General features: G+C 38.3%; 1 protein-coding gene across 1 annotated transcript in view; it reads left to right on the top strand.

Annotated features, from left to right (window-relative positions):
- The window catches only part of FBXL13 (F-box and leucine rich repeat protein 13), a gene marked incomplete at both ends in the record, with an annotated part of 242481 nt that overhangs the window by 192167 nt on the left and 23773 nt on the right, over positions 1-26541 (top strand). Inside the window, one exon of the mRNA XM_080701187.1 lies at positions 16711-16794. Coding sequence (XP_080557313.1) covers positions 16711-16794 — 84 coding nt within the window. The remainder of the gene's footprint in view (positions 1-16710; positions 16795-26541) is intronic.

Here is a 26541-nt window from a genome sequence, read left to right on the forward strand (position 1 = left end):
GGAAGGAGTACTTCATAGGGGAGCCATAGCCAGTTTCCTATGTTCAGTAGATTATTTGGTGGTTTTCTGGGGTGAGAGGGGAAGTAGACTGGAGGGGAGAAAGACTGGAACCAGGAGACCAATCGGTGGTATTTTAGTAGCTAAAGAAAGAGATAAGGAGTTCTTTGTCTAGGTCAGAGGCTAGAATTAGTGTGGAAAGGACTTATTTAAGATTAGTTAGTAGATAAAACTGAAAGAACTTGAGGATTGATTAGCTGTAGCAAATGAGTATATGAGGATGAGAAGGGAAGATTAGAATGATTTTTTTTTTTTTTTAATCTGGCTCTGGGTGAATACAGGTCCTACTTCAAAAAGGCTAAGTAAGGAAAGCGACACATTTGGAGGGAAAGATTATTTCAGTTTTATCAGACCGAAAATCTGGAATATTCAGGCCAAAGGCTTGGAAGAGAGAGGAGTGACTGGACCTGCTGATGGGGTGGTCATTAGCACAGAAGTGAGACTGTGGAGAGGATTCTCAGGGAGAATTCTGCAGTGAGGAGATGAACGCCCAGGAGTAACCTGGCAGAACACCAGTATTAAGGAGTGGAAAGAAGAGGAACCAAGAAAGGAAGTAAAGAAAGAAAGTTAAAAAGGCAATAAAAGAACCCAGGGATTATAATTCAACTTGGAGTGCAGTAGGAATAATCAAGGGTGTCAAATAAAATAGTGGCATAAAACTGGGAGAAGATCAAAGTTTGAAATAACATTTCCCATTAGACAGACCCCTACCTACCTTTTCCTATTACCTCCTGTTCCTCCTCCTATCATTCCATCCCTCCAGCTCCTCTGCCTTATTTTAGCTCCTCAAATACCCCAGGACCTTCATACCTATTGTGTCTCATGCCTAGAATGCTGCTCCTTTCCTTCTTCCATGTGCCCAGGTAGGTAGACACCGAGCAAGTAATCACTGATGACAATGGCAAGAGTTAAAGCATCTTTAAATAGCTTCTTATACTTTGGATTGAAAATATTCTCCAGCCAGGAACAGTGGTGCTCACCTATAATTCCAGTACTTGGAAGGCTAGGACACAAGGATCACAGGTTTGAGGCTAGCACAAGGTAACTTAGTAGGGCCCTCCACAACTTAGTGAGACCCTGTTTTAAAATAGAAAATAAAATATGGCTGGGAGTGTGTGTAATTTAGTAGTAGAATGCCATTGGGTTCAATCCCCAGTACACACACACACACACACACACACACACACACACACGGTCCCCAAAGCTCATGTGTTAAGCAACATGAACACAAGCAGGTTTGGAGGCAGAGCATGGCTGGAGGTGGGTGCCTGGGGGCATAGCCTTGAGGACTGTGTCTCTGGTCCCCTTCCCCACTCTCTCTGCTGTGCTCCATCATGCCCTGAAGCCTATATCCACAGTTCTTGTTGGGAGCCATCTCAAGGACTGAAACCTCCATAACTTCTGAACTGTGAGCTTAATAAACCTTTCTGTCTCTAAGTTGTGCTTGTTGGGTATTTTGGTCATAGTGGTACAATTGCTTACTAAAACATAGCTATTAGTGCTTTTTAGTATTTGGGGCATAATTTTCTATATAAACACTGGTCATGCTGTCCATAATGATCAGAAAATCACTTCTTAATCTAAATCATTTTTAAGTGACATTAGTTTTATGATATTGGTGCATTCTTTAAAAAATATAAATCACATGGTGGCAGTCTCTAAATGTTTTTCTTCATAAGTGTTTAGTCCTAATGTCCTGTGTCTTATCTCTGCCCCATTCCCTTTTATTTATTTAGATGGACCTATAATAATAATGGCTTGGGGGGGGATCACTTAGCCTAATGAGTTGCAGGGTTGGAAAGCAATGAACTTGTACCTGGCTGTGTTTGGGCACAAAATCCAGAGGCTAACAAGAGCTCATGTGACTGCAGCCTCCCAGAGCAGTAGTGGTGTCCCTGGGGCTAAAACACTAAACCATCTAAGCCCCAAGCTTAGAAGGCCAGGAGCCCAGCAGACTGTTACAGTCTGGGAACACAACATTCTCTCTGCCAGCAGAATTTGTGCCTGGCATGCATGATTGCTAGTGTCTGACAGTACTTCACGGGACTGTAATAAGCAGATCAGGGGTGGTCTCCCAGGGTTCATCAAAGCTCAGCACGCTGGGCCACAAGCACAGAACAGAACAATAGCCAGCTTTTCTGAGCCTAAGCCCACTGGACAACAGAGGCCCAAGGTCAGTGCTCTGCAGTATCACAGGCTTACAAATCCCAGCCAGCAGGCTGCAGACTCTGAACAGATCATCATAGTCTCTGGCTCAGCAGAATTTAGTCCTGGAGAGCATGATCCTGTTTGCTTGCACTAAGAACTATATTTATTAAAGAGGCTCTGGGGGGCAAACTCAAAAGTTTGATTATATGATTATATGAGTCAGATTGGTAGAGGGCAAATATATATAATCATCATAGCCTTATTATAAAGGGACAACAAATAGACATAGGACTCATACACAGAGGAAGAAGATGCCATAACAACAGAAACACAAACCTGAGAATTCTGAAAATATGAGAATGAAGAGCAGGGTGGAAACAATAAACCCCCACAACTCAAGACAAGGAAGATTACCAATACTGATCTACAGGAGATGCAAGAAGAATTCTAAATTTTTATCTTCAATATGATATAAGACCTCAAAGAAAGTATATAGAAAATGATGGAAGAAATTGAAGCTCTAAGAAAGAACCAGAAAGAGGCTTTGAATGAAAAGGAATCAATAAATGAATTAAAGATCACAATAGAAACCAAGTCTGGCAGACTAGAGCACATGGAAAACAGGGTATCACACTGGGAAGACAGTTTTTTCAAAACTGAAAACAGTCAACAATATACAGAAGACACTACAACAACACAACCTAAACATCCTAACCTATGGATAAAAGACATCAAAGAAGGTTTAGAAGTACAAACAAAGGGTATAAAAAAACCTCTTCAGAGAAAAAAATTTCAGAGGTTTTTCCAAACATAGATAAAGATTTGGACATCCATGTATGGGAGACATACAGAACACTTTTAAAATAAGATCACATGATCAAAGAAGGATTCCCCCCCCCATGTCATGTAATAATAAAAAATAATCAACATAGGGGCCAAGGAAAGAATCTTAAAAGCAGTGAGAACAAAAGAATGCGGAAAAAACATTCAAGGACAAAACAATAAAAATCACTCCAGACCTCTCAACCTAAGTCATGAATGCCAGAAGGGACTGGTATGATGTAGTCCAGACCTGAAGAAAAACACTTCCAAGACTCCTATATCCAGTAAAGAAATCATTCAAAATTGATGGAGAAACACAAACCTTCCAAGACAAGCAGTAACTTAAAGAACCCATGATTACCAAGCCAGTACTATAGAAAATACTTAGAGAAATAAAGGACAAAGAAGAAAAAAAGAAGAAAATTCAAGAACCAGAGAAGAAGTTAATTCTACAGTGGGGTAACTAAGCAAAGAAGAAATAACACTACATTAAACAGAATATAGAACTCAAAATTACAAGAAACAAAAATCATATTTCAATAATACTCAGTGTCAATGGTCTTACCTCCCCAGTTAAAAGACATAGACTGGCAATGTAGATTTGAAAACATAATCTAACTATATGCTGCTTGCAAGAAACTCACCTTACAGCCAAAAATATCCACATGCTAAGGGTGAAAGATGGAAATGGAGACCAAAACAAGTGGGGGGTAGCAATGCTCATATCTGACAAAACAGACTTTAAAACATACCAGAAGAGACAAAATGGGTCACTTCTTATTAATAAAAGGAACATTCAAACAAGAAGGTATAATGATAGTAAACACTTATGCCCCAAATGTGAGTGTACCCATGTTTGCGAAACACAGTCTTTGAAACTGCTGATGGCATAAAGGAACAATCTCTTCAGGGGAGGCCCTGCTCATCTCCCTTGGCAGGCTGCTTTCAGTTGCCTTTCACCTTCACCTATAGTGACAGCACTCACCCTCCTCTAGTTCCTCAGAAATGCTATACTATTTCTGCTTTCCCATTTCTACAAGTCATTTCCTCTCTCTGAAATGCCATCTCTCTTACTTTCCCCAGTCCCAGCAAATTCCTAACCCTTAAGTTTTAGCTATGGAATATTTTACTAGAATTTCAGGTCAGGCTTCGATCTCCTTCTCCATGTTTCCACTTACTTTCTATAGTCCCTCCCTGAAACAATCAACTCATTATATTTTAATATTTGCTCAACACTGGACTCTCTTTAATGTGTGAGCCTCCTGAGGGCACAGGCTGGACCATCTCAACTTCAGGATGCTTCACATAATGTCTAGTTTATAGGAGCATGCATGGAGTTTGGTGAGTGAGTGAGTGTGTGAGTGAATAAACAGATCCAGCAATACCTTCTCCCTCTCAACCAAACACTTAAAGGCTTCTTTAAATTCCACATTTTCTCAGTTACACTGTGAGCTGGAGTGGGAGTAATTACAGCTGCATGTCTTAATCCAATGATACACTCACGAGAGACCACCCATCTGCATGGAACACACACACAAACAGAGCCCAAGGTCCAGCAGAGCAAAGCCTCTAAAACAGGAAACACATGAAATCTCTTGGGATTCAAGCAATAGGAAGGATGAGAGTTAAAAGGAAGCAGAGTAACTCAGAGACAAATGAATTTGCCTTAAATTTCAAAGGGCGCTTACAAAGCCAGCCTGACTGTGGCTTCTCACAGGGAGCTGCCCCTCTCTGAGTCCTCTGTGGCCAGGGGGCTGCTGTGTTGCCGCACCCACACTAATGATGGTGATCTCTTCTGGCAGAGGCTGCAGACTCTGCTTCCTGTTTCCCACAAAGGGCCTACTACAAAGCGTAGACAGAGGTGACCCATGAGCCTACTACCTCCCTCACACAGAGCCTTCGATGGCACAACTCCCCTTTCAGCCCCCAACAGGTGGGAGGCAAGCTGCCTCTACTCTTCACAGGTAACATAGATGCAACCTTCTCTCCACCCATAAACATCATAGATAAAGGAATTCATTCTGTGTGTTAAGTAAAACCTGCTTTCCTTTAGACTTGTATGTCAGAAAGCTTGATAGATTTAAAAAAGAAATGGGATTCCAAAAATTGATACTAAAAAGTAAGTCTGAATGAAAATAATCAAGGAGAAAAAAGTGAATTATTTTTGTAGAATTATAAGTGTCAGAGCATAAAAGGGAAGGTCACTGGGAAGGGAAAGTTTTCAAGAATATTATACAAGATAATATTATCAGTGACTTAGAAAGAAGCTGTGTTAATTGAGATAATACAGAAGAGTAAGGGTTTATTCTTTAGCAGGGAACAACAAACAGAATGTGTCTTTCAGAAAGAAACATATGGAATGTAAACACTGATTCAAACAATTCCGAAGGGACACACATTCCATCTTAGGATTCTGAGAGTGCGCCAGCAAGATAAGAGAAAGTTTGGCTCATTGAGAACAGATAATTTCATAAATAAACCATTCATTCAACAAATACGTATTCACTGCCACTGTGTGTCACACACTGCTGAGTTCTAAGAGTACTGAACTGAAAGACACAAGCCTGTGTCAAGGTACAGTCTAGGCAAAACAACAAGAAGAATAATACTGGATGGCTAAAAGTTACTTGAACACATGAGTTTGGAGAGTAAGCTCACATCCTGGCTGGTGCCACCATACCGGGACTGCGGACAAGATTTGTAACCCCTATTGTACCTCCATTTCCTTCTCTTTAAAACAGTGACTATAATATTGCCTAATATTTTAAAAATTAAATAAGACAAGGTGATACCTATAAACTGCTTGACATAGTGCCTGGCACATGGTAAGCAGTCAGTACATCTTAGTGATTGTTCATTTGAACGAGGGCATAACCAGGCGTGTCCACTGTGAGGGAGGTGAGCATATCCGCAGCATGGCCCATTGGAGAGTTGGAAGCTCATTCTGCCTGTTCTCTTTGTGCTGGAGTAGGCGGGGCTTGTCACTTTAGAAGAGCAGCTGAGAGCTTTACTTGATGTGACTGACGTGAAGCCGAGGTCATTCTCAGGAGGAAGATGCAGGAAGGAAGGCATAGCGGCATGAGAGAGTGTTAACATCAGAGGTCCACCAGTGATTCAGTAGTGTCAGAACATGGCCTGAGAATAGAGAGAATGGCATGGGAGATGAGGCTGGGGAGAGGTGGAGGGCAGAATGAGGGGCCTCAGGTGACCTGCAAAGTGGTCCAGACACTGTATAGTGTGCAGTGGGAGCCATTGGAGAACTCCAAGTAGAAGGATACGCACAGGAGGGTTTACAAGAAACGTAACTCAGTGGCAGCATGGAAGATCTAAGGAAGGGCTGAACTATTGCAGTGGCAGCTAGAAATAGTAAGGTCTGAGGAGAACACAGAGATAAAATCAGTGAAGCTGGATGAATGGCTGGATATGGGGAACAGGGTGGGGTGGGAGCAGACACAGGCAAAGTCCAGACCTTTTATATGGTTGCTTATGGACCTGATAGCATCATTAGCCAGGGATAAAACCTAGGAGAGTGATTGGGACTTAGAGACAGGTATTGAGTTCCATTTTGGACATGTTTAAATATCCATACCATGGCACATCTCTCCAGAATATGGGTCCCTTTTGTCTTAAGTAACAAAGGAAAGATAGATGCCCCTCTGACTTTTGGAGTCTTTGTTTTGCCTTTTTTTCATCAAGATGTCTAGAATTACAGGAATTGGGTGGATTTCAATTCTTGTATAACTGTAGGCAGAAAATTTATGGAAGAGTTTTCAACAACCGCTCCAGCCCACATCTGTCCCCTTTATCATAACAATTCACATCCTCAGAATAAATAAAAGAGGCAGGAGGAAAGGAGGCTGGTTGTCAGGAGTTTCTTTAGATTTTCATGATCCCAATACTTATAGAAGAGTTCCCAGATGTTCTTGACTCCTGGACACCCCCATTCCATCTTATTTTATAGGGTACATTTTTCAATATCTTATATTCAAATATCAAATATCCTAAATTATATAGATTTCCCCTTCAAGGAAATCTGTGCCCTATAAAAAGTCATAAATGTGCAAAATGCAGAGGAAGAAGCAAAGTACTTAAAGAAGATCCATCTCCAGCCATTCAGCTTTAACCAGATTTTGACTAAAGCTAGCAGAAAGGATAGGAAGAACCCAGTAAAATATCCATGACTTCCCATTTTAATACTAGACCGCTCTAAGTAACAGGGCTGAATTTGAGGTGCCCTTGACACTGAGATGTCCAGCTATCAATCAGAGAGCATGATCTGTCGCTCAAAAGAGAGAACTGTGCTATGCGCGGAGATGGTTAAAGCCATGGATGAGAGGCAGAAGAGAAGGTTCAGTTCAGATCACTAGTGAGTACCAAGATGTATTAGGAAGATATATTGAAAGGCAATTAAAAATGAACATCTAGAGAAGTAGGTGGGGAGAGAGGTCAGAGTGGTGTCATGGATTTGTGAGAAGTGATGTTTCAAAAAGCAAGGGTTGGTCAGCAGGGTCCCATTTCACAGATGGACCAAGTAATATGAAGTTAGGGAAGTACCCATCAATTTTAGTAAAACAGAATTTTTTATGCATATACTGCTTACACATATTAGCATCCATAACTTAATTTTTGACGAAATATTGGTGTATTTGTGCTAGTATAACTTGTTTAGAACAGGTCAGCTAACTAGAGCGAAGTGACTCTGTAAAGGAAAAAAGCCTAGAGTTAAATTTTTATGCCATTCTTTGATCTTAATAATTTATATGTTAGATTTCTCCCCAAATTATTTAAAATTATTTTTGCATTCTAATAACAAGAGAATTATCGATAGTGCGAAGTGTATTCATATCATTTCCCACTCTCCAAAAAATTAAAATATTTTAATTTTTCTAAGTATTCTTTCATAAAAAAACATGAATAGAGCGGCTGAAAGTTCTAGTTGATATATGCAATGCATATGTATGTACAGATAGAATTTTGTGTGTGTGTATGTGTGAGTGTGACTCGAGATTGAACTCAGAGTCTTTCTCTCTCCAAGCTATACCCCCAGCCTTTTTATTTTTGTCTTTGAAACAGGGTCTTGCTCAGTTGCTGAGAGTCTCACTATTTGCTGAGGCTGCCCTCAAACCTGCAATCCTCCTGTCTTGTCTTCCGAGATACCGAACTTACAGACATGTGCTGCCCTGCTCAACTAACAATTACATTTTGTGTTTGCAGAGTAATCTAAGTGTACCACAACTTCTCGAGTTTTCTCCTCTTGAGAAATTTCACTTATTCATTAATTTACTCTTTTCTTCCTCTTTTTCTTTCTAGTTGCTAATATATTTAAAGTAGTATTCTAAGCTTGGGTATAAAAGTTGAAATAAGACAGGGGCTTACCTTCAATTTTTTTTATAATTCTCAGGATTTTTTTCCACCTCAATTTTTCTCTTTTGATGAACAGGACATTTTGTTGTTTTAGCCAATGGGTTGCTCAGTGGATTCGCTGTGGTTTGCATGTGGTTTGTTCCCCAACGGTTCATGTACTGGAAGCTCAGTCTCTTGTGAGGTGGTGTTGACATGTTGGAACCCAATAGATAGTAATTTGGTCATGGAGACGCCACCTCATGGGTAATTAATACTATCTCAGGAGAATGGGTTTTATAGAGCATGGCTTATCAAGGTCCTGGTTATTTCTTTTTCTGGTTCTCCGCCATGTGGAAGAGGCCAAGAGGGCCCTTCCAAGGATGCCAAAACCATGCTCTTTGGATTTTCCAGCCACCATAATTCTGGGACAAATAAGTGTTTTTACTTATAAAGTGCCCAGCCTTATTTTCTTAATACCTTTGCAATGGCTTATCTTAAAACTGTGGATGAGAGACATTAGTATGTTTACCTAAAAGTCCACAGATTGTTGCTCCTAAAGACTATTGAGAGATGAAGAAAAAGGAGTGAAAAGTTGGACAACTATACAATCTTGGGTAATTTTATGTAGTTTTTTAAAAAACAATCCTTTAATCATATGCGGGACATATTAAGTTTATTTATGCTAATTTACTATTTTTGCATGCTCATGTTAAAGTGTATTTCTAAACTGAAACAAACTATAAATGGGGATGATTTTATAACAATGTAGTTGCCAGATAAATTACATTATATTTTGTTGTAGTGTTCAAATTCCATAATGACTAGGCCATTTTTCTAGACTTTTTCTAAAAGCATAATATCTCAGAAGAAAGCCATATGCATCATATAAAGACTAAATCTGCTCCCAGAATGTTAAGCTGTTTGACGAGGTCTCATCCCTTTCATTTTCATCTATGAAGCATGGTTTGTTTTTAAACTATGAGAGCAGGTGTTTAGTATTACAACAAGGCAGGATGTTGAGGCCTTTGTTGTTATCAGTGCGTCTGTCATCTTTTGCCAACAAATAACTCTTATTTTGTAAATTCCCTTAACTGGAATCTAAGGAAATTAAAGGATTATTAATAAGCCAGGTATGGTGGTGAACACCTGTAATCCTAGCACTTGGAAGGCTGAGACAGGAGGGTTGCAGTTTCAAGACCAGCCTCAGCAACTTAGTAAGACTCTCAGCAACTTAGTGAGACCCTGTTTTGAACTAAACAATAAAATAGGGCTGGAGGTGTAGCTCAGAGGTAGAATGACCCTGAGTTCAGTCCCCAGTTAAAAAAAAAAATTAATAGGTGGCAGAGAGTGCGGACTATTGGAAGAACATTTGCTTAACATGATGAAGGTCCTGGTTTCAATCCTCAGCACATACTAAGATTACTAATAGGTAACATAAAGCTTAATTGGGACAGTCTTTGTTGTGTATAAAATAATATTATCTTACTCAAAGCACCTCCCAAAATATTTAGCAAAGTTAAAAGGAAAGGGTGATGGAAAAGAATGTTTAAAATGAATACCAGCTAATAAATATTGAGTGAAGGATAGAAGTTAAAAGTCAGCATGTTGCAACTTTCAGTATAACAATTGCTTTCAGCAAGGATCACCTATTTATACTAAAATAATTGCCTGAAAAGTTGTTGGGAAACAGTGTTCTTGTAGTATCAAAGAATCACACGACAGCCAGCCATGGTGGCACACACCCAGTACTTGGGAGGCGGAGACAGATGTGTAGGTTCAGTGACAGTCTCAGTCATGTAGGGATACCCTCTGCAGCCTAACAAGACTTTACTTCAAAATAAAAAATAAAATAGTGTTGGTGTGTAGCTCCAATGTAGAATACCCCTGGGTTTAATCTCCAGCATCACAATAAATAAATAAATAAATAAATAAAATTATACCACAGATTATTTATTAAGTGAAAAAGAGAAATACAGTGGGAAAATCTGACACATGTGCCTTCCAAGGAGATGTAGCAGCACATAGGTGGGATTTTCAAAAATAAAAAAAAAAAAATAAAGAAGTTTACCCCAAATGAAATTATGAGAAACAATCAGAAAAATCCAGAAAGTGAGATATTCTACACAATAACTGGCCTGGGTTCTTCAAAAAAGCCAATGTCTTAAAAGGCAAAGTGAAAGAAAGAGAGAAAGCAAGCTGCCTATAGAGACATCACAACCAAATGTAAATGCCTGAGCTATGAGTAAACTGGACTTAAAAAACAAAGTGAATATTGACTCTGTTTTAACCACTGTGGTATTACTATTATCTCTTCTTACATATGATAATGCTATTTATGTCTATACTTTATATACCTAATACTATTATAAAAATGTCTTTATTCTCAAGGAGATACATCAGGATATTTAGGGGTAAAGCATCATGATATCTGAAGCTTATTTTTCAAAGGTTCAGAGAAATTTTTATATGAAATTATTAAAAGATATATATGAGCTGGGCATGGTGGCACTTGTAATTTCAGTACTTGGAGGCTGAGACAGGAGGATCGTGGTCCGCGGCCAGCCTCAGCTACTTAGTGAGGCCCTCTGCAACTTAGTGAGACCCTGTTTCAAAATAAAGAATTAAAAAATAGGGCTGGAGGTGGATCTTGGAGGTAGAATGCCTCTGAGTTCAATCTCCAGTACCTAAAAAAGATTATATGTGTGTGTGTGTATATATATATATACACACACACACACATATATATATTAAATATTAAACTATATTCACACATATCTGAATAAAAGTATGAATGTTCACACAAAGTAGTTATTAAGCAAATATTTGTAGTTGGTGAATTTAGGGAAATGACATATAAATATTTATAATACTATCTTTGAACCTTCCTGTAAATTTGAATATTTTCAAAATAAAGAGTTAAGGGAAGGCAATTTTATATTTACACTGGTGATATTCTAAGCCAGGAGTACTGTGATTGAGCCATAGAGTAAGTGCACACTCACTGCACATGCACACCCATGGGCAAGCACACCCTACCGACATATTTGGTGACTAGTTCCTTGCTGATGTCTATGTACATTATTGAGACAGTTCCAGGTGGAAAATTGGCAGCAAGGGTGGGGAAAGAGTGTAGCGTTCAAGGAGTTTTCTGCTCCCAAACGTCTTATGTGTATGTATTCTGTTTTCCCTCTCACCAATCCCAGTGACCCCAAGCTGAACTTCCAAACACCTCGCACTTTCCAGACGAAGTCTCTGTTCATGCAGTTTCTTCAGCCTGAAACACTCATACTCTTCCCATTATTTTGCTTGTCAAAAGCATACTCATTTTTTAAGTGGGGAGAGGAGGTTTTGGAGATAGAACGCAGAGGCATTCTACCTCTGAGCTACACCTCTTGCCCTTTTTATTTTTGTGTTGAAATAGGGTCTTGCTACATTTTTAAGGGTTTCACTAAGTTTTGGAGGCTGGCCTAGAATCTGTGATCCTCCTGTCCCAGCCTTGCAAGTACTGGATTACAGATAGGTACTGCCACGCCCAGTAGCATATGCAATCTTTAAGACTTTGTTCAAACTCCCCTTCCTCTTCAAAAGTCTTTTCTAGACCACCACTTTTTCTTCCAAGTGGAAATGGCCATGCCCTGCTGTAGGTCCCCTCTCTTGAGACACGTACCCCATTTTTTCTTACATTATTGGCCCAACCCACCAACTTACATTCCCTAGAGAGGGAAACTTTTGCATGGGGTGAAGTTCAGTTTTCTTAAAATAATGTACAAGGCTCTCTGACTCGGTGCCTGCTTTCTTTTGAACCTTAAGTCTTGACACTTAAACTTGATACTGGAGCTGTAACATAAGCCATTTTCCACTAGGGCCATCTGGACTCCTCAGAGGCACATAGACCCCACAGTTCCATGGGCTGGGGCAGAGCACAGCGCTCCAGGGTTGCTGTGAATTCCTAGCCTCTCTGTCCTCACACAGTAGCTGACACCCAGGCTGCCACACCCACAGCTCTCCTTTATTCTTTTTCGCCTGCCCTTTGTTACACGTTGGGAAAATAAACCAAAACTTCTCCCCCGCAAAACACTGCTGCGATGCTTCAACTTCCCTGGAGGGGCATTGACCCACCCTCTGCCGCTTCAAACTGCCAGCCCCTCTCTGCCCCTCTTCTCATTCCTCCTGGGTGTACAGCCTTGGCACCAGCCAACCCCCAGGACTTTCAGCCCAAGGTATTAACCAAAGCAAAGCAGAATAGGGCTGTGAGTGTAGCCCAGTGGTAGGGCACTTGCCTAGTATGTGTGAGGCCCTGGATTTCATCCCTAGCACTGAAAAGGAAAAAAAAAAAAAAAAAAAAGCAAAACAAACAGTAATACCAACAATCCCCATATTTTCCACTTTAAAGGGAATTCTGTAGCCAATTGTTTAGATGGCTTTTGAAATAAACATTCCAGGGAGGCTGAAATAGGATTATAGTTTTGAGGCCAGCATGTGGTCATTTAGTAAGACCCTGTTTCAAATTAACAGACTAGGGGTATAATTCAGAGGCAGAACACTTCCAAATTCAAACTCTAGAACCACAAAAATAAAATATCCAAGTCAGATGTGGTGGCACATGCTTGCAATCCCAGTGCTTAGGAGGCCGAGACAGGAGGATTGTGAATTCAAGGCCAGCCTCAGCAACTGAGCACGACTCAGCAACCTAGCAAGACCCTAATTCAAAACAAAAATAAAAAATAAAAAAGGGCTGAGAGTGTAGCTCAGAGGTAGAATGCCTCTGGGTTCAATACTCAGTACCACACACACAATAAAATATTCATTATAAATCCACTCAGTCTATGGGGTATGGTTTTTCTCTACACATGCTGTTCTGTTTGCACATTCTCTCCTTTTGCCTAGAATGTTCTTCCTTCCATAATCTTCTTGGCCACCTGCACCTCCCTCTCACACCTCTCCTCTGTGCAGTCTTCTCCAGCCTGCAGCAGCAGGCCCCACCACCCCTCTTGGACACCACCGCTGTGCACCGTCTCCACCTTTCACAGGGTATAATGATCTATGATGTGTGTCTGCCTTCCTTGTCAGACTGTGGGCTCCTCAGAAACAAACACCTCTTGATATTTTATTTTTCCTTTGAGATACTGGGAATGGAAACCAGGGGCATTCTACCTCCAAGCCACTCCCACAGCTCTATTTTTTTTTTTATTCTTTTTTTTTTTTTAAACAGTCTCACTGAGTTGCAAAGGGCCTCACTAAGTAGCTGAGGCTGTCCCTGACCGCAATCCTCCTATCTCCATCCTCCCAAATGCTGGGATCACAAGCGTGCGCCACCACGCCTGGCTCGCCTCTTGATCTTTTTGATCTCAGTTTCTATCCCAGACCGGAATCAACACCTGCTAAATAAATATCTACCAAATGATAAGCTAAGCATGAGTGAAATTTCCTTAGAGCTTAGACTTAAGACTTTCTGCAGGTATAAGGAAAATCTGCAAAGTGTTGTAACTGTCTCTTGTTTCAGAGAACATGTCCTACTTTGGAGCATTTAGGAATCTCCCCGTGCCAAATGGAACATTCACCTCACTGGCTCAGGTGTCCTTAGGTCACTAATCTGAAAAGTTTGGAGTCAAATAACCATGCTGTATGTGTCCTGCTGTCTGGGATAGAGTATTTTACCTGCTCAGAGAGGCTGGCTTGCTGTTGCCAGCACGGGGCAGGTCTTAGTGGCCGCTCGTCCTCCTGTCCTGTTGTTGACCCAGAGTAGCAAGGCTGTGATAACTTGTCCAACCCGAGGAGCATGGAGGCATCTCTTTTACCCCATCTTACTAAGGGACTGGTCATCCAGGTTTGACTCCCAGTAATCTACTTTTTTTCTGTATATTTGCCTATTATGGACTTTGTATATCATTGCAGTCATACAATATGTAGCCTTTTAGGTCTGGCTTCTTTTACTTAGGGTAATGTTTTTAAGTTTTATCCATATAGTAGCGGATATCAATTCTTTTTTTTATTAACAAATACTATTCCATTGCATAGATATAACACAGTTTGTTTGGTACTGGGAATCAAACCCAGGGACATTCTACTTCTGAGCTACACCCCCAGCCCTATTTTTATTTATTTATTTTTGTTTTGAAACAGAGTCTTGCTAATTTGCTCAGGGTCTCACGAAGATGCTGAGGGTCTTACTTGACTTGACTTTTCACCTGTGATCCTCCTGTCTCAACGTCCCAAGTACTAGAATTACAGCTGTGAACCACCATACCTGGCTGATACAACACGTTTTATTTACCCTTTTATTAACTAGTGAAATAGACATTTGAATGGTTTTCTCTTTTTGTCTATTAAATTATTGTTATGAGCATTCATGCAAAAGTTTTTGCATGGATATGTGTTTTAATTTATATTGGGTATAGACCTAGAAGAATAATTGCCAAGTCATATGGTACCTCTATGTTTAACATTTTGGGGAACTATTTTCAGACTGTTTTCCAGTGGCTTGTCCATTTTACACTTCCTCTAGCAGTATATATAAGGTGGAAATATATGCATATTCTTATCAACACATTTCATTTTCTGTCCTTTTAATTACAGTCATCCTAGTAGATAGCTAGTGTGCATTTATCTAATGGCTGATGATGTTGAACAGTTCAACTTTGAGATTACATGTCTTAATGGAGTGATTAAACATGGCATTCTATTTCAATATTTTAAATTCTAGTAATATTCTAGAATTTCTAGAAATTAATTCTAGAAATTAGAATTTCTAGAATTAATTTCTAGAAATTAATATTCTAGAATTTAAATTCTAGAATATTTTAAATTCTCCATTTGAATGGAGTGGTCAGGAGCTTATTGGCCAGAAAATGTCATACTTAGTAAATGCATTTCATTTGCAGTTAATTTTTTAAAATTCCGACTTGTGTAAATGAAAGTAAAATGTAGATAAAAATTATAGATAAAATATTCACAGAATAAATTTCTTATAGGTTTATAAAACATAATTGGCTATTATGAAGTCCAGGGTAAGGACATCAACTTTGCATCTCTTGCTTGATATTTTTGTTCCAAGTGTTAGTTTTCTGTTGGGGGAATATCTGAACTCTTCCAATTCTTTTAAATTCCACATCTGGAACCCAGACTACATGCAATGAATGGCTCCACCGGGTTTGATCATTCTTTGTTTTGAAACAAGGAGGCAGAAAACGTAATGTGCTCCTAGCAAAAGAATTCACAGTCCTGATGAAATTGAAGAAATGAACAAGAGTGATTTTATTTTTGGATGGGGTAAAGAGCTGTTACAATTGCAAACCACAGTTAAAACAGTGGCTTAAATCAAGCACTTTTTTCATTGATCTGGACTTTTTTTTTTAACGAAAAGGCCGAATGCATGCATGAGGAGGGATTAAAAAAACAAACAAACAGAATCTAACATTTGTATACTCCACCTTCATTTATAGCCCAAATGTTTCATTTAAGATCAATAAAATAAAAACTAGTCTTGCAAATAAAATATAAAAACGACAAGTTCATAATTTTTGGCATTTTTCCTGCCATCTGGCTCTGGAATCATAGAATAGGGAAAAGCACTGCTCTTGTCTCACTGTTTTAAGAAGCATATTTTATGGAATTATAAAAGTAATGTGATGCTGAATACAAAACGGGGAATGGCATTTCTAAGTCAATTCATCAATGCCGTATCCGAGGGTTAGGCCAGTCAGCCTAGGGGGAAGTACTGAGAGACAGAACAACCACACATGAAAAAATGGAAGGCGAGAAAGGGCAATCTTTTGTTTTTTAATACAAAAAAGAGAACCACAAGGCTTTAAAACAGAAAAAGGAGTGAGCTACTAATAAATAATTATCTGTCTCTAAACCTTTATATAAAGATGGATTCTCCTCTTTAAGAAATTAAGAATCATAAAATGATCTAAAGATTTTGAATTTTTTTTAGATTAAGGATAAATAAAAATTTATTGGCAAATAGATTCATTAGCCACATAAAGTCTTCAAAATAAAGTTGTAAGTTAGAGTTGTTTATATTGAGTCTGATAACATTCATCTGAAAACAGGTAACAGTATAGGTTTTCTGGCTCTGGGATTCTGTGAACACTTTGTGCAAAACATTAAAGACAACTTGAAAGTTTTATTTAATAATATTTTTATTCAAAGTAATTTTATGCTTTTCCAAATGTAAAGAAATATAACATGGAAGCTAATTTCTTTTAGTTTTCACAAATGGTTTTTATGCTATTAGTTTATACAAATGGTTATTGGGAATATATATGCATATGCATATATACTTATATATACCTTTCATACTAAATTACAATCACAAAATGATCTTTTTAATTTTAGAGTTTGATGATACTTTCCAGGCATAAAAAACTGAAGGAACTTTCTCTCTCCGAGTGTAACAAAATCACCAATGCTGGAGTTCAGGTAGGATAATTAAAACCTTCTGCTAAAGAATGAAAATTGAAAACTAAGCACGAATTGAATAAACTTTGTAGGTCACAGTAGATAAAAGGAGAGGATGAGAAGTTTAGCAACACATACGTGATTGTGGTTGAGCCAAGATCAACTCTGGGCTCCTGGTGGGGTCTCCAGAGCCTGATGAGGCCTAGAGATGGTGTCCTCGTTTCCAGATCTATTCTGTCCTTTCCTTCTGCCAGACTCATAGGATGACAGGGATGTTTTGCTTGGGAGAGTGATAAACTGCTATATGGTAAAAGTTTTCCTATGCAAAGAAAGCGTTCAGTAGAATAAAAATGTTTTATAATCTAACTATGAAAATTGAGGGGGTTTGAAAAATTCTACCAGATACCTAACAATTTGGAACTTAAGTTGCTCAAACATAGTTAGCAGCATATTTTATCAGAAGAGCAGGATGAGAGAGAAGTGACTGAGCAGGCTGAATGGTTATGTACTTAAGTGGTCCTTTAAGAACTTATCAGGAAGGTAGATTTTCTAGACCGATCCCGAGTGAGATGCGGGAAGTCACAACGTAGAGGGCATGAGTGAACCACACAGTATTTTTTTTTTAACATATTAAGCATCTCAATGGACCATTAAGAGAAAAAAATAAACATTAAAACTGTGTGTCAGGTACATATAAAATGAGGAAGGAAGCCACGATCTAGCCATGTGAAAGGTGTCCAAACACATCAAAAGCTTCGGATAAATATGTCTCGAGAATTCAAAACCCGCACCATTTAGGAAAACCTGAGGCTATATTAGGGAATAAAGGAAGGAAGGGAGAGGGGACCTTTCTTACAGAGATAAAAGAATTTCACAATGGGAAGAATAATGCAAGTGGTAGCTGAGGAGTCCACAAGACGCGACAAGTCTGCAGTTGTTTTCATGAATTTAAAGTAGAAAGCTGGGCATGGTGGCATACACTTGTAATCCCAGTACTTAGGAGGTTGAGACAGGAGGATTGCAGTTCGAGGCCAGCCTCAAGAATTTAGTGAGGCCCTCTGCAACTTAGTCAGATCCTGTTTCAAAAAATAGGGCTGGAGGTGTAGTTCAGAAGTAGAATGCCCCTGGGTTTCTCTAGTAACACACACACACACACACACACACACACACACACACACACACACACTTTATAAGAAGTTTTAATATGATATGTAGAAGTTATTAAGATACCATTCAAATTGGTGGGGTATAGAGGGTTTGAGATTAGATTGTGCTTAGATTTTAGAATAGAATCTAGACTTCTGGAACTGAATGAATCTTAGAAATACATAACCATACTCCCTAAATTTATGAGTGAGAAAAATAAAGGCCAAGAGGACTTAGATGACTAATCTTATACCTTCTCAGAAAACTGATTTAAGCACAATCTTATGGAAATGAAAGGTAGACGTGGAGAATCATTGTTCCAAATGGTTGACTGACAGCATAGCTTCGAGGGGAAAACATTTTCAAGTTATTTTTGCCTTATCTCATTGTGTCAGGACAATGTAATAATGTTTAAGGGGAAAGTAGAGCACCATTAAATAATCTTCTTTAGAAAGTAATCGAGTCAAGCAATGCCAAATTTCCCCAATTTTAGAACATAGGTCATTAAGATTGTAACAAGTCCCCAAGGAATCTGCCTGGTAGTATGTTCAGTTGTATAAAGTTGTTTTTTTTAAACTAAACATTCTCCTTCAAAACAGATTTCATGGAGAAATAGAAACATCCATATTGGACAAAATGTAACTCTATAACAAAAAGAATTATAAAACGTTAGGTGGATGTAAGCCACTAAGAGAAATAGTCAATAGATTTTTGCATGCCATGATAATTATAGTTAAGAATTAAACATGCATTTATACAAATTTTTATTCATGAATATGATATAGGCAGGCTTTCAAAAGGCCTTTAACAAAGTGATAGACAAGAATTTCTTAAAGTAGATAAGCATTATTATGAATGAGTTTGCCACTGAGACTCAGTATTAATGTCATATTTTACTATTGAGAATATTCTGATTGGTCTTGGTCATTCTCAGTTCCAAATCAGTTGGCTTATCTAGGAAACTGGGCTCTAGTTAACAACCAGAAAGCCTAGCTATAGAGAACGGAGGGGTTAAACACCCTATTCCAGTTCTCAGATTCTGTAACTTAGTCAGATACTGTTTCAAAGCTGGGCGTGGTGGCACACACTTGTAATCCCAGCATTCGGGAGGCTGAGACCTGGGAAGCTGAGACCTGGAGGATCTTGGTTTGCAGATAGCTTCAGCTACTTAGTGAGGCCCTCTGCAACTCAGTGAGACCCGGTTTCAAAATGAAGAATAAAAAAAATAGGGCAGGGGTGTAGCTCGGTTCAAATGCCCCTGGGTTCCATCCCCAGACCCGCAAAAAAATAAATAAATAAATAAATAATAATAATAATAAAATAAAATAAAATAAAATAAAATAGAGCCGGGCATGGTGGTGCATGCTTGTAATTCCAGCATTTGGGAAGCTGAGACAGGAGGATCAGATCACGGTTCACGGACAGCCTCAGCTACTTAGTGAGGCCCTTTGCAACTCAGTAAGACCCTGTTTCAAAATAAAGAATAAAAAAAATAGGGTTGGGGGTGCAGCTCAGAGGTAGAATGCCTCTGGGTTTCATCCTCAGTACCATAAACAAACAAACAAACAAACAAACAAACAAACAAGCTGGGCGTGGTGGCGCATACTTGTAATTCCAGCCTTGGGAGGCTGAGACAAGAGGATCGTGCAGGTTCAAAGCCAGCCTCTGCTACTTACTGAGGCTCTCAGAAACTTAGTAAGACCCTGTTTCCAAATAAAATATAAAAAATAGGTCTGGGAGTATAGCCCAGAGGTAGAAAGCCCCTGGGTTCCACCCCCAGTACCACCATAAATAAATAAATAAATAAATAAATAAATAAATAAATAAATAATAGGGCTGGAGGTATAATTAAATTCTTAAATTAACTATTGTAGGCATCATGGTTTACAAAAATCTATTGACTATTTCTCCTAGTGGCTTACATCCACCTAGTATCTTCCTCTCAGCTCCTTTTAGGGAGATTTTCTTCCTTTCCTTTATTTTTTCTTTTCCCCCTCATTTTTGTGGTGCTGGGAATTGAACCCAGGGCATTGTACATGGTATGTAGTGCTGTACCACTGAGCTGCATCCCCAACTCACTTTTTTTATTTTTAAATTGACACGGAATATTTGTACATATTTATGAGGTAGAAAACAGTAGTTTTGTTTTATCTAACATCTACCTTTCTTCAATTTATTCAGCTATGCCTTCATTAATCCATCCATCTACTTTTGTGTCTACTTATCCATTTGTCTATCCAACTACCCACCCAGTCATCTATCCACCCATCCATCCATCCATCCATCCATCCATCCATCCATCCATCCATCCATCCAATCCACCCAACCATGCATTTGTTCATGTACTCAGGCATTCGTTTATACATGCATACATCCACACATGGGCCAGGGATGATATTAACATCCTACAATGCACAAGAGAGCCCCTCCCCCACAACAAAGAATGATTCATTCAAAGTGATAGTAAGACCAAGGTGGAGAGACCAGGCACTGCACATAATCCTAAATTCCTTGAATGGAAAGATCATGTCTCATTTTTGTTTGCAGTTCTATTAGTAGAGTTGTAGGTATATTGTAGGTGCTTAGTAAATGTTGAATAAAGGTCAATAAAATAAAACAGTTAAAATATTTATATATATAACATTTTATTATACTTCCTATATGGTGATAACCATAATTTATTTAAAAGTATCAAATCCTACTGTGGTGATGACATAGCCTATTAATGGCCATCATCTAATTTTTTTAAATGCTCCTTAAGAAGAAAGAGTATTTACCAAAGTCAGAGGCTAAATATCAAGTGACCAATGCTCTTGGTCATTTCTTTTTTATTCTAAGGGTTTTAGGCATCTTTTATACTCTTTGGAGTCTAAATATTATGCTATCTTTAGGTGCCCTGGGATTTTATTTATTTATTTATTTATTTATTTATTTATTTATTTTGCTGTGTTGGGGATGGACCCCAGGGGCATTTGACCTCCAAGCTATACCCCCTGCCCTACTTTTTATTCTTTATTTTGAAACCGGGTCTCACTGAGTTACAGAGGGCCTCACTAAGTAGCTGAGGTTGTCAGCGAACCTTGATCCTCTGGTCTCAGCCTCCCAAATGCTGGGATTACAAGCGTGTGCCACCATGCCTGGCTTGCCCTGGGATTTTAGATAAAAGCATTTACCCATATGTTAACTATATTGTCATACAGCTGAATTATGGCATATATGTAAAACACTTAACTTTTTAAAATTTTGTATGTAGTTAATTTTAGTGATCCAAAAGAGATAGTTTTTATTTTTTTATTTTTTATTTTTTGATGGTACTGGAGGTGGAACCCAGAGGCTTTCTACCTCTGGGCTCTATTCCCAGACCTTTTTTTTTTTTTAATATTTTATTTGGAAACAGGGTCTCACTAAGTTGCTGAGAGCCTCACTAAGTAGCTGAGGCTGGCTTCGAACCCGTGCGATCCTCCTGTCTCAGCCTCCCAAGTGTGGGGATTATAAGCGTGTGCCACCATGCCCGGCTCAAAAGAGATAGTTTTTAAAAAGGAACAGGAGATGCAGGATCATGGAAATAAATAATTATTAGTAAATAATTATTAGTTGCACAAGACTAGCTATTCTACTCAAGTTTATGAACAAGGAATTTTTCTTTCTCTACATCTCTCATCCCTCTTCCTTTTTCTCTTCCCTGTTTTTGAATTGGTGTGTGTGTGTGTGTGTGTGTGTGTGTGTGTGTGTGTACGCACGCTCACGCGAGCGCGGACACACATGTGTTATAGCTTTCAGCCAGTTTACCTCTCCCAGGGTTTACACTTCTGGGATGCAGTAATCTTTTTCCTTCTCCCTTCTTCAGCCAAATTTAGTCCCCAAAGAAAACAAAGAAGGGGGAGGAGAAAGTGACCTATTCGTCAATTTCACAATTCTTTATCTAGATTTACGAAAGAAAGAGGAAGGGAGTAAAATATGGTGATTATGTTGAGATGTTTGGATTATTCAAAATTTATCAGGAATTCTCTTTTTCGATATGTTTAAAAGATAATTGCAGGGGAAATTCTTTTTCTAGCATAAGACATTGAATATGTATAGTATATTTAGTGAATTTAATGAGAAATGAAAATATTTTTCCTTGTTAAGTTTTGCAAGAGTTGTAAACATAATAATAAAACATTACCTCATTTTAGGGCTTTACTGGAAGTGACAGCACATAAGATTGTATGTCTGGGGCCTCAGATGTATTGACTGTTAGGATCTGGCTTCAATTACTTTTTCCAGCTTTCATTCTTTTCTGAGACTATTAGACACTCAATGATTATGTTAAACTAAAATTATTTGGTGCTCTTGAAAGGCAATCTTGGAAGAAATGTTTGATGTAGCTTTAATTGAGCAATTCTTAAGAAACATTTTTTCTTGTTATTAAATAACAGCATGTCAAATTTGGCAAAGGAAGTGGTTTAAATGGGAGTGTTACAATCCAGATAAATTACAAGTTCTATATTAAATTGTTTTGATAAAAGCAATGGAAAAAACCTCAATTACTTATTCTGGTTACTCTTTTGTATGAGTATGGTACTGGAGATTGAACCCAGAAGCATTCTATCTCTGAGTTATACACCCAGAACAATCTTATTTCTTATCTGGAAATAGGGTCTCACTAGGTTGTTGAGAGCTTCACTAAATTGCTGAGTTTGGCCAGCAACCTGCCATCATCCTGTCTTAGCCTCTCTAGTACTGATATTACAGGCATGCACTACCGCATCCGGCCTCTGGGCCTCTGGTTACTTTTTATACTCCTTTTTATAACTCTTTAATATAGTTTGCATTTCTCATTTCTGTTTATGAGAATGAAGTATACAATAAATATGTTAATATAATATCAATACATAGGAAGGTATACATTTTTATGCAGATTATTTGTGGACGAAGACCTTGCATTGAGGCAAAGACGTTCTTATTATTAGTGTTAGTAGGTTGAAGTAGTTAAGAATAAAACATTAAAAAATGAAAATCATATTTCATTATGCTTCATCAAAAAATGAACACATGTGTTTGAAGTGTGCATGTGTGATTACATGTAAATTTGTTTGTAAATGTGAACCTTTTACATGGTATGTACTAGTTAAATGCATACAAACTTTAACATATGCTAGATTATATGTGTTTACATGAAAATATATATGAGAATGCATACTTACATGTCTAGTACACATGTGTAAGATATACCTTAATCCATATCACATAACATACATATGCCAATATGTGTATTTTTTGCATCCAACTTGTGTTTTAAGATGCTTTATGATTATAATGTTTAATGTATACTTATATATTTCTAGGCTAAAAGAAATAAGTGGTGGGCAGTATTCAAAGCAAATAATAAAAATTATTTGTTAATGACTTATCTTTTTGTTTATGCCTTAATTTTTAAAATGAATTATCCACCTAAGTGACAAGGCTCTTTTTCCAATGGAAGTATGTAGATTAGCTCTCTTAGAGCAAAACTAATGATATAGTATGGGGAATGTGGGCGTTGCTCTGAGAATTGCTCATTTTTAAACGGATTCTGCCTTTTACCTGGCCACATGATCTTGTATGCAGTGCACTCGGCCTCACAACAATCCACTGACCTGGTAGTGGCTCCAGATGGGACAAGAGCTAGCATTCTAGAGCAGGTAGCAGCTGTTTTGGTAAGTTTTGGGGCCAGATAGCTTATATTATAGGTTTGCTTTTCTCATAGTACCTGTTATAACTCTTTAACTTGGCCATTGTTGCATGGAAATAAATACGTTACTGTAATTTCTATACATAGGAAGGTACATATTTTATGCAGATTATCTGTGGATGAAGATATTGCAATAAGACAAAACTTACTGATTATTTCAATGTTAGTAGAATGATGTAGTTAAGAAGTGGCATTAGGAGATAAAAACCATGTTTCATTATGACCCACCAAAATAACACATCTGTTTAATAGTAAAGTGTGCATATTTGTGTGTTTACATGTAAATATGTACATAAACGTATATAGTGCCATAGACAATATGTAAACAAATGAGAGTGGTAATTTTACAATAAAGCTTTATTCATGGACACTGAAATTTAAACTTTATAAAATTTCATATCATGAAATATTATTCTTTTGATTTTTTTTCAACTACATAAAAGTATATGTGTATGGTACCAAGGATTGAACCCAGGGGAATTCTACCTCTGAGTTACACCCCCAGCACACCCCTTTATAAAATATTTTCTTAGCTAGGCATGGTGGAACACCTTTAGAATTCCAATACTTGGGAAACTGAGACAGGAGAATCACAGATTCATGGCTAGGATTAGCTACTTAGTGAGGTCCTTTGCAACTTAGCGAGACCTCATTTCAAAATAAAAAATAAAAATAGGTCTGGAGATGTAGCTTGGAGGCAGAATACCCCTGGGTTCAAAACCCTTTATCACATACACACCAAAAAAAAATTTTTTTTTTTTTTGCGCATCTGAGGATGGAACCCAGGGGCATTTTTATTCTTTATTTTGAAACAGGGTCTCACTGAGTTGCGAAGAGCCTCACTAAGTAGCTGAGGCTGTCCGTGAACCGTGATCCTCCAGTCTCAGCCTCCCAAATGCTGGGATTACAAGCATGCGCCACCACACCCGGCTCAAAAAATTTTTTTTGAAAACAGGGTCTTCCTAGGTTGCTAAGAATATCTTGCTAAGTTACTGAGGCTGGTCTCATCCTGTCTCAGCTGCCCAAGTACTGGAATTACAAGAGTGCACCACTATGCCCTAAGCAACTATGCTTAGTGTGTGGACTCTACAAAAACAGGTGGCAGACCAGATCTGCCCCATTAACTGGGTGGTACCCTGAGTTGCCACCATCCAGTCTAAAGTCAAACAGAACTTTCCAATTTGGAATCTGTTGGGCTGTGTGACTTTGGACAAGTTACTTTCTTTCCCTGGCCTTACTAACTTGTAAAAATTAGTGTTATATTAAAATTTTCCTCATTTTGTATTAAATGATGTGAAACATCTAAGTAGTTAGAATGATTCCTGACAAAAAGTGTGAAGTGAATATCACCTACTACTATTATTACTCTATATTATTATTAATATATAACAATATTATTACTCCAAATAGTACCATAAATTAGTAAAATTTAAAAAAAATGGTGTAATAGCTTCATAATTTATTTGGGGTTGATTAAACACAGCCAAACTTCTCTTAATGGTAAGGGGATAGTTTAAGAAATGCTGAGCATACACCTGTGTCTGGCACCTGTGTCTGGCGTACACACATGCCCTCTGTGACCTAGTGGGCTGTGCTCCAGAGGTGGGGTCTGCGGCTGCTCCAGTGTTCAGGTATTTTGGTCATGTCCGTTTGAAGGATTCTTAAGCATTTTTAGTACAACACTCGATTATTGTTTATTACTGAGTTGGAAAAAGCTTACATGATTAATTAGGTTACTCCATGCTTTCATGTAAGACCATCTAAACTCTCATTTCAGATTAATTAATATTGTAAAAATGTGCCATCTGGCTCTGTAATTGACCTGAAAACACTTTGGATGTAGCAGACACTGCAATTTTCTCTTTCTAAAATAAAATCATTCTAATTTGTTTATAGTACTAAAGATTGAATCCAGAGGCTACCATTGAACTATACTTCAGCTATTTTTTTAAAAAAATTTGAAACAGGGTCTTGCTAAGTTGCCAAGGCTGGGCTTGAACTTGAAATCCTCCTGTCTCCGTCTCTCAAGTACTAGGATTACAGGAGTGCATCACTACTCCTGGCTTATAATTTTTTGATAATGATGAGGATAGGATTAGTGGGTTAGAATGGGTTGTAAACAGAAAAAGTCCAATTTCATGTGAAAATTGTAAACTAACATTCATTTAGCATCTACTAAATACTAGGCACTGTTCTATTTTATATGTATTTATTACCTACCTCATGAGTTAAAAATACTTTTAATGGAAGGGTACTGGGGATTGAACCCAGGGGCATCCTACCTCTGAGCTACACCTCCATCCCCTTTTATTTTTTATTTGGAAACATGATTTTGCTTATTTGCTGGGGCTGGCCTTGAACCTGCCGTCCTCCCATCCTCCCATGTTGGTCTTCTGAGTTTAAAAAAAAAAAAACAACAACTATATTCAAAGAAGTTAAAAATATTGCCCCAAGTCATAAAACAAGCAAGCACATAAACTTTGGTTTAAAATGTCTAATTCCAAAGTGACACTTTCAGTCTTCATGCTGTGATAAAAACCTGTAGGAAGCTATGGAAGGATTCAGTTGAGAAATCGAAGCCAGCATGGGAAGGCCAGGGACAGTCAACTACAGGCATTTGGAGAACACCTAGGCTGAAGCACACATTTCTGTGCAGGAGGTAGGGTGCCCAGCTGTATGGGATGGAAGCTCCTGCGCTCAGGACCTTCCAGGCTTTGCTCTGAGTGCCTCTTCATCTTATCTATATCCTTTATCCTGTCCCTTATTATATATAAACAGGTAATCATGTTTCCCTGAGTTCTCTAGACTGTCCTACAGAATTATGAAGTCCCAGGAAGTGATTATGAAGACCCCAATTTACATCCAATTTACCACATATACAGGTGACAACCTAAGGCTAGCAACTAGCA

This window comes from Muscardinus avellanarius (genome assembly GCF_963383645.1).
Source record: "Muscardinus avellanarius genome assembly, chromosome: 9".
Lineage (NCBI taxonomy): Eukaryota > Metazoa > Chordata > Mammalia > Rodentia > Gliridae > Muscardinus > Muscardinus avellanarius.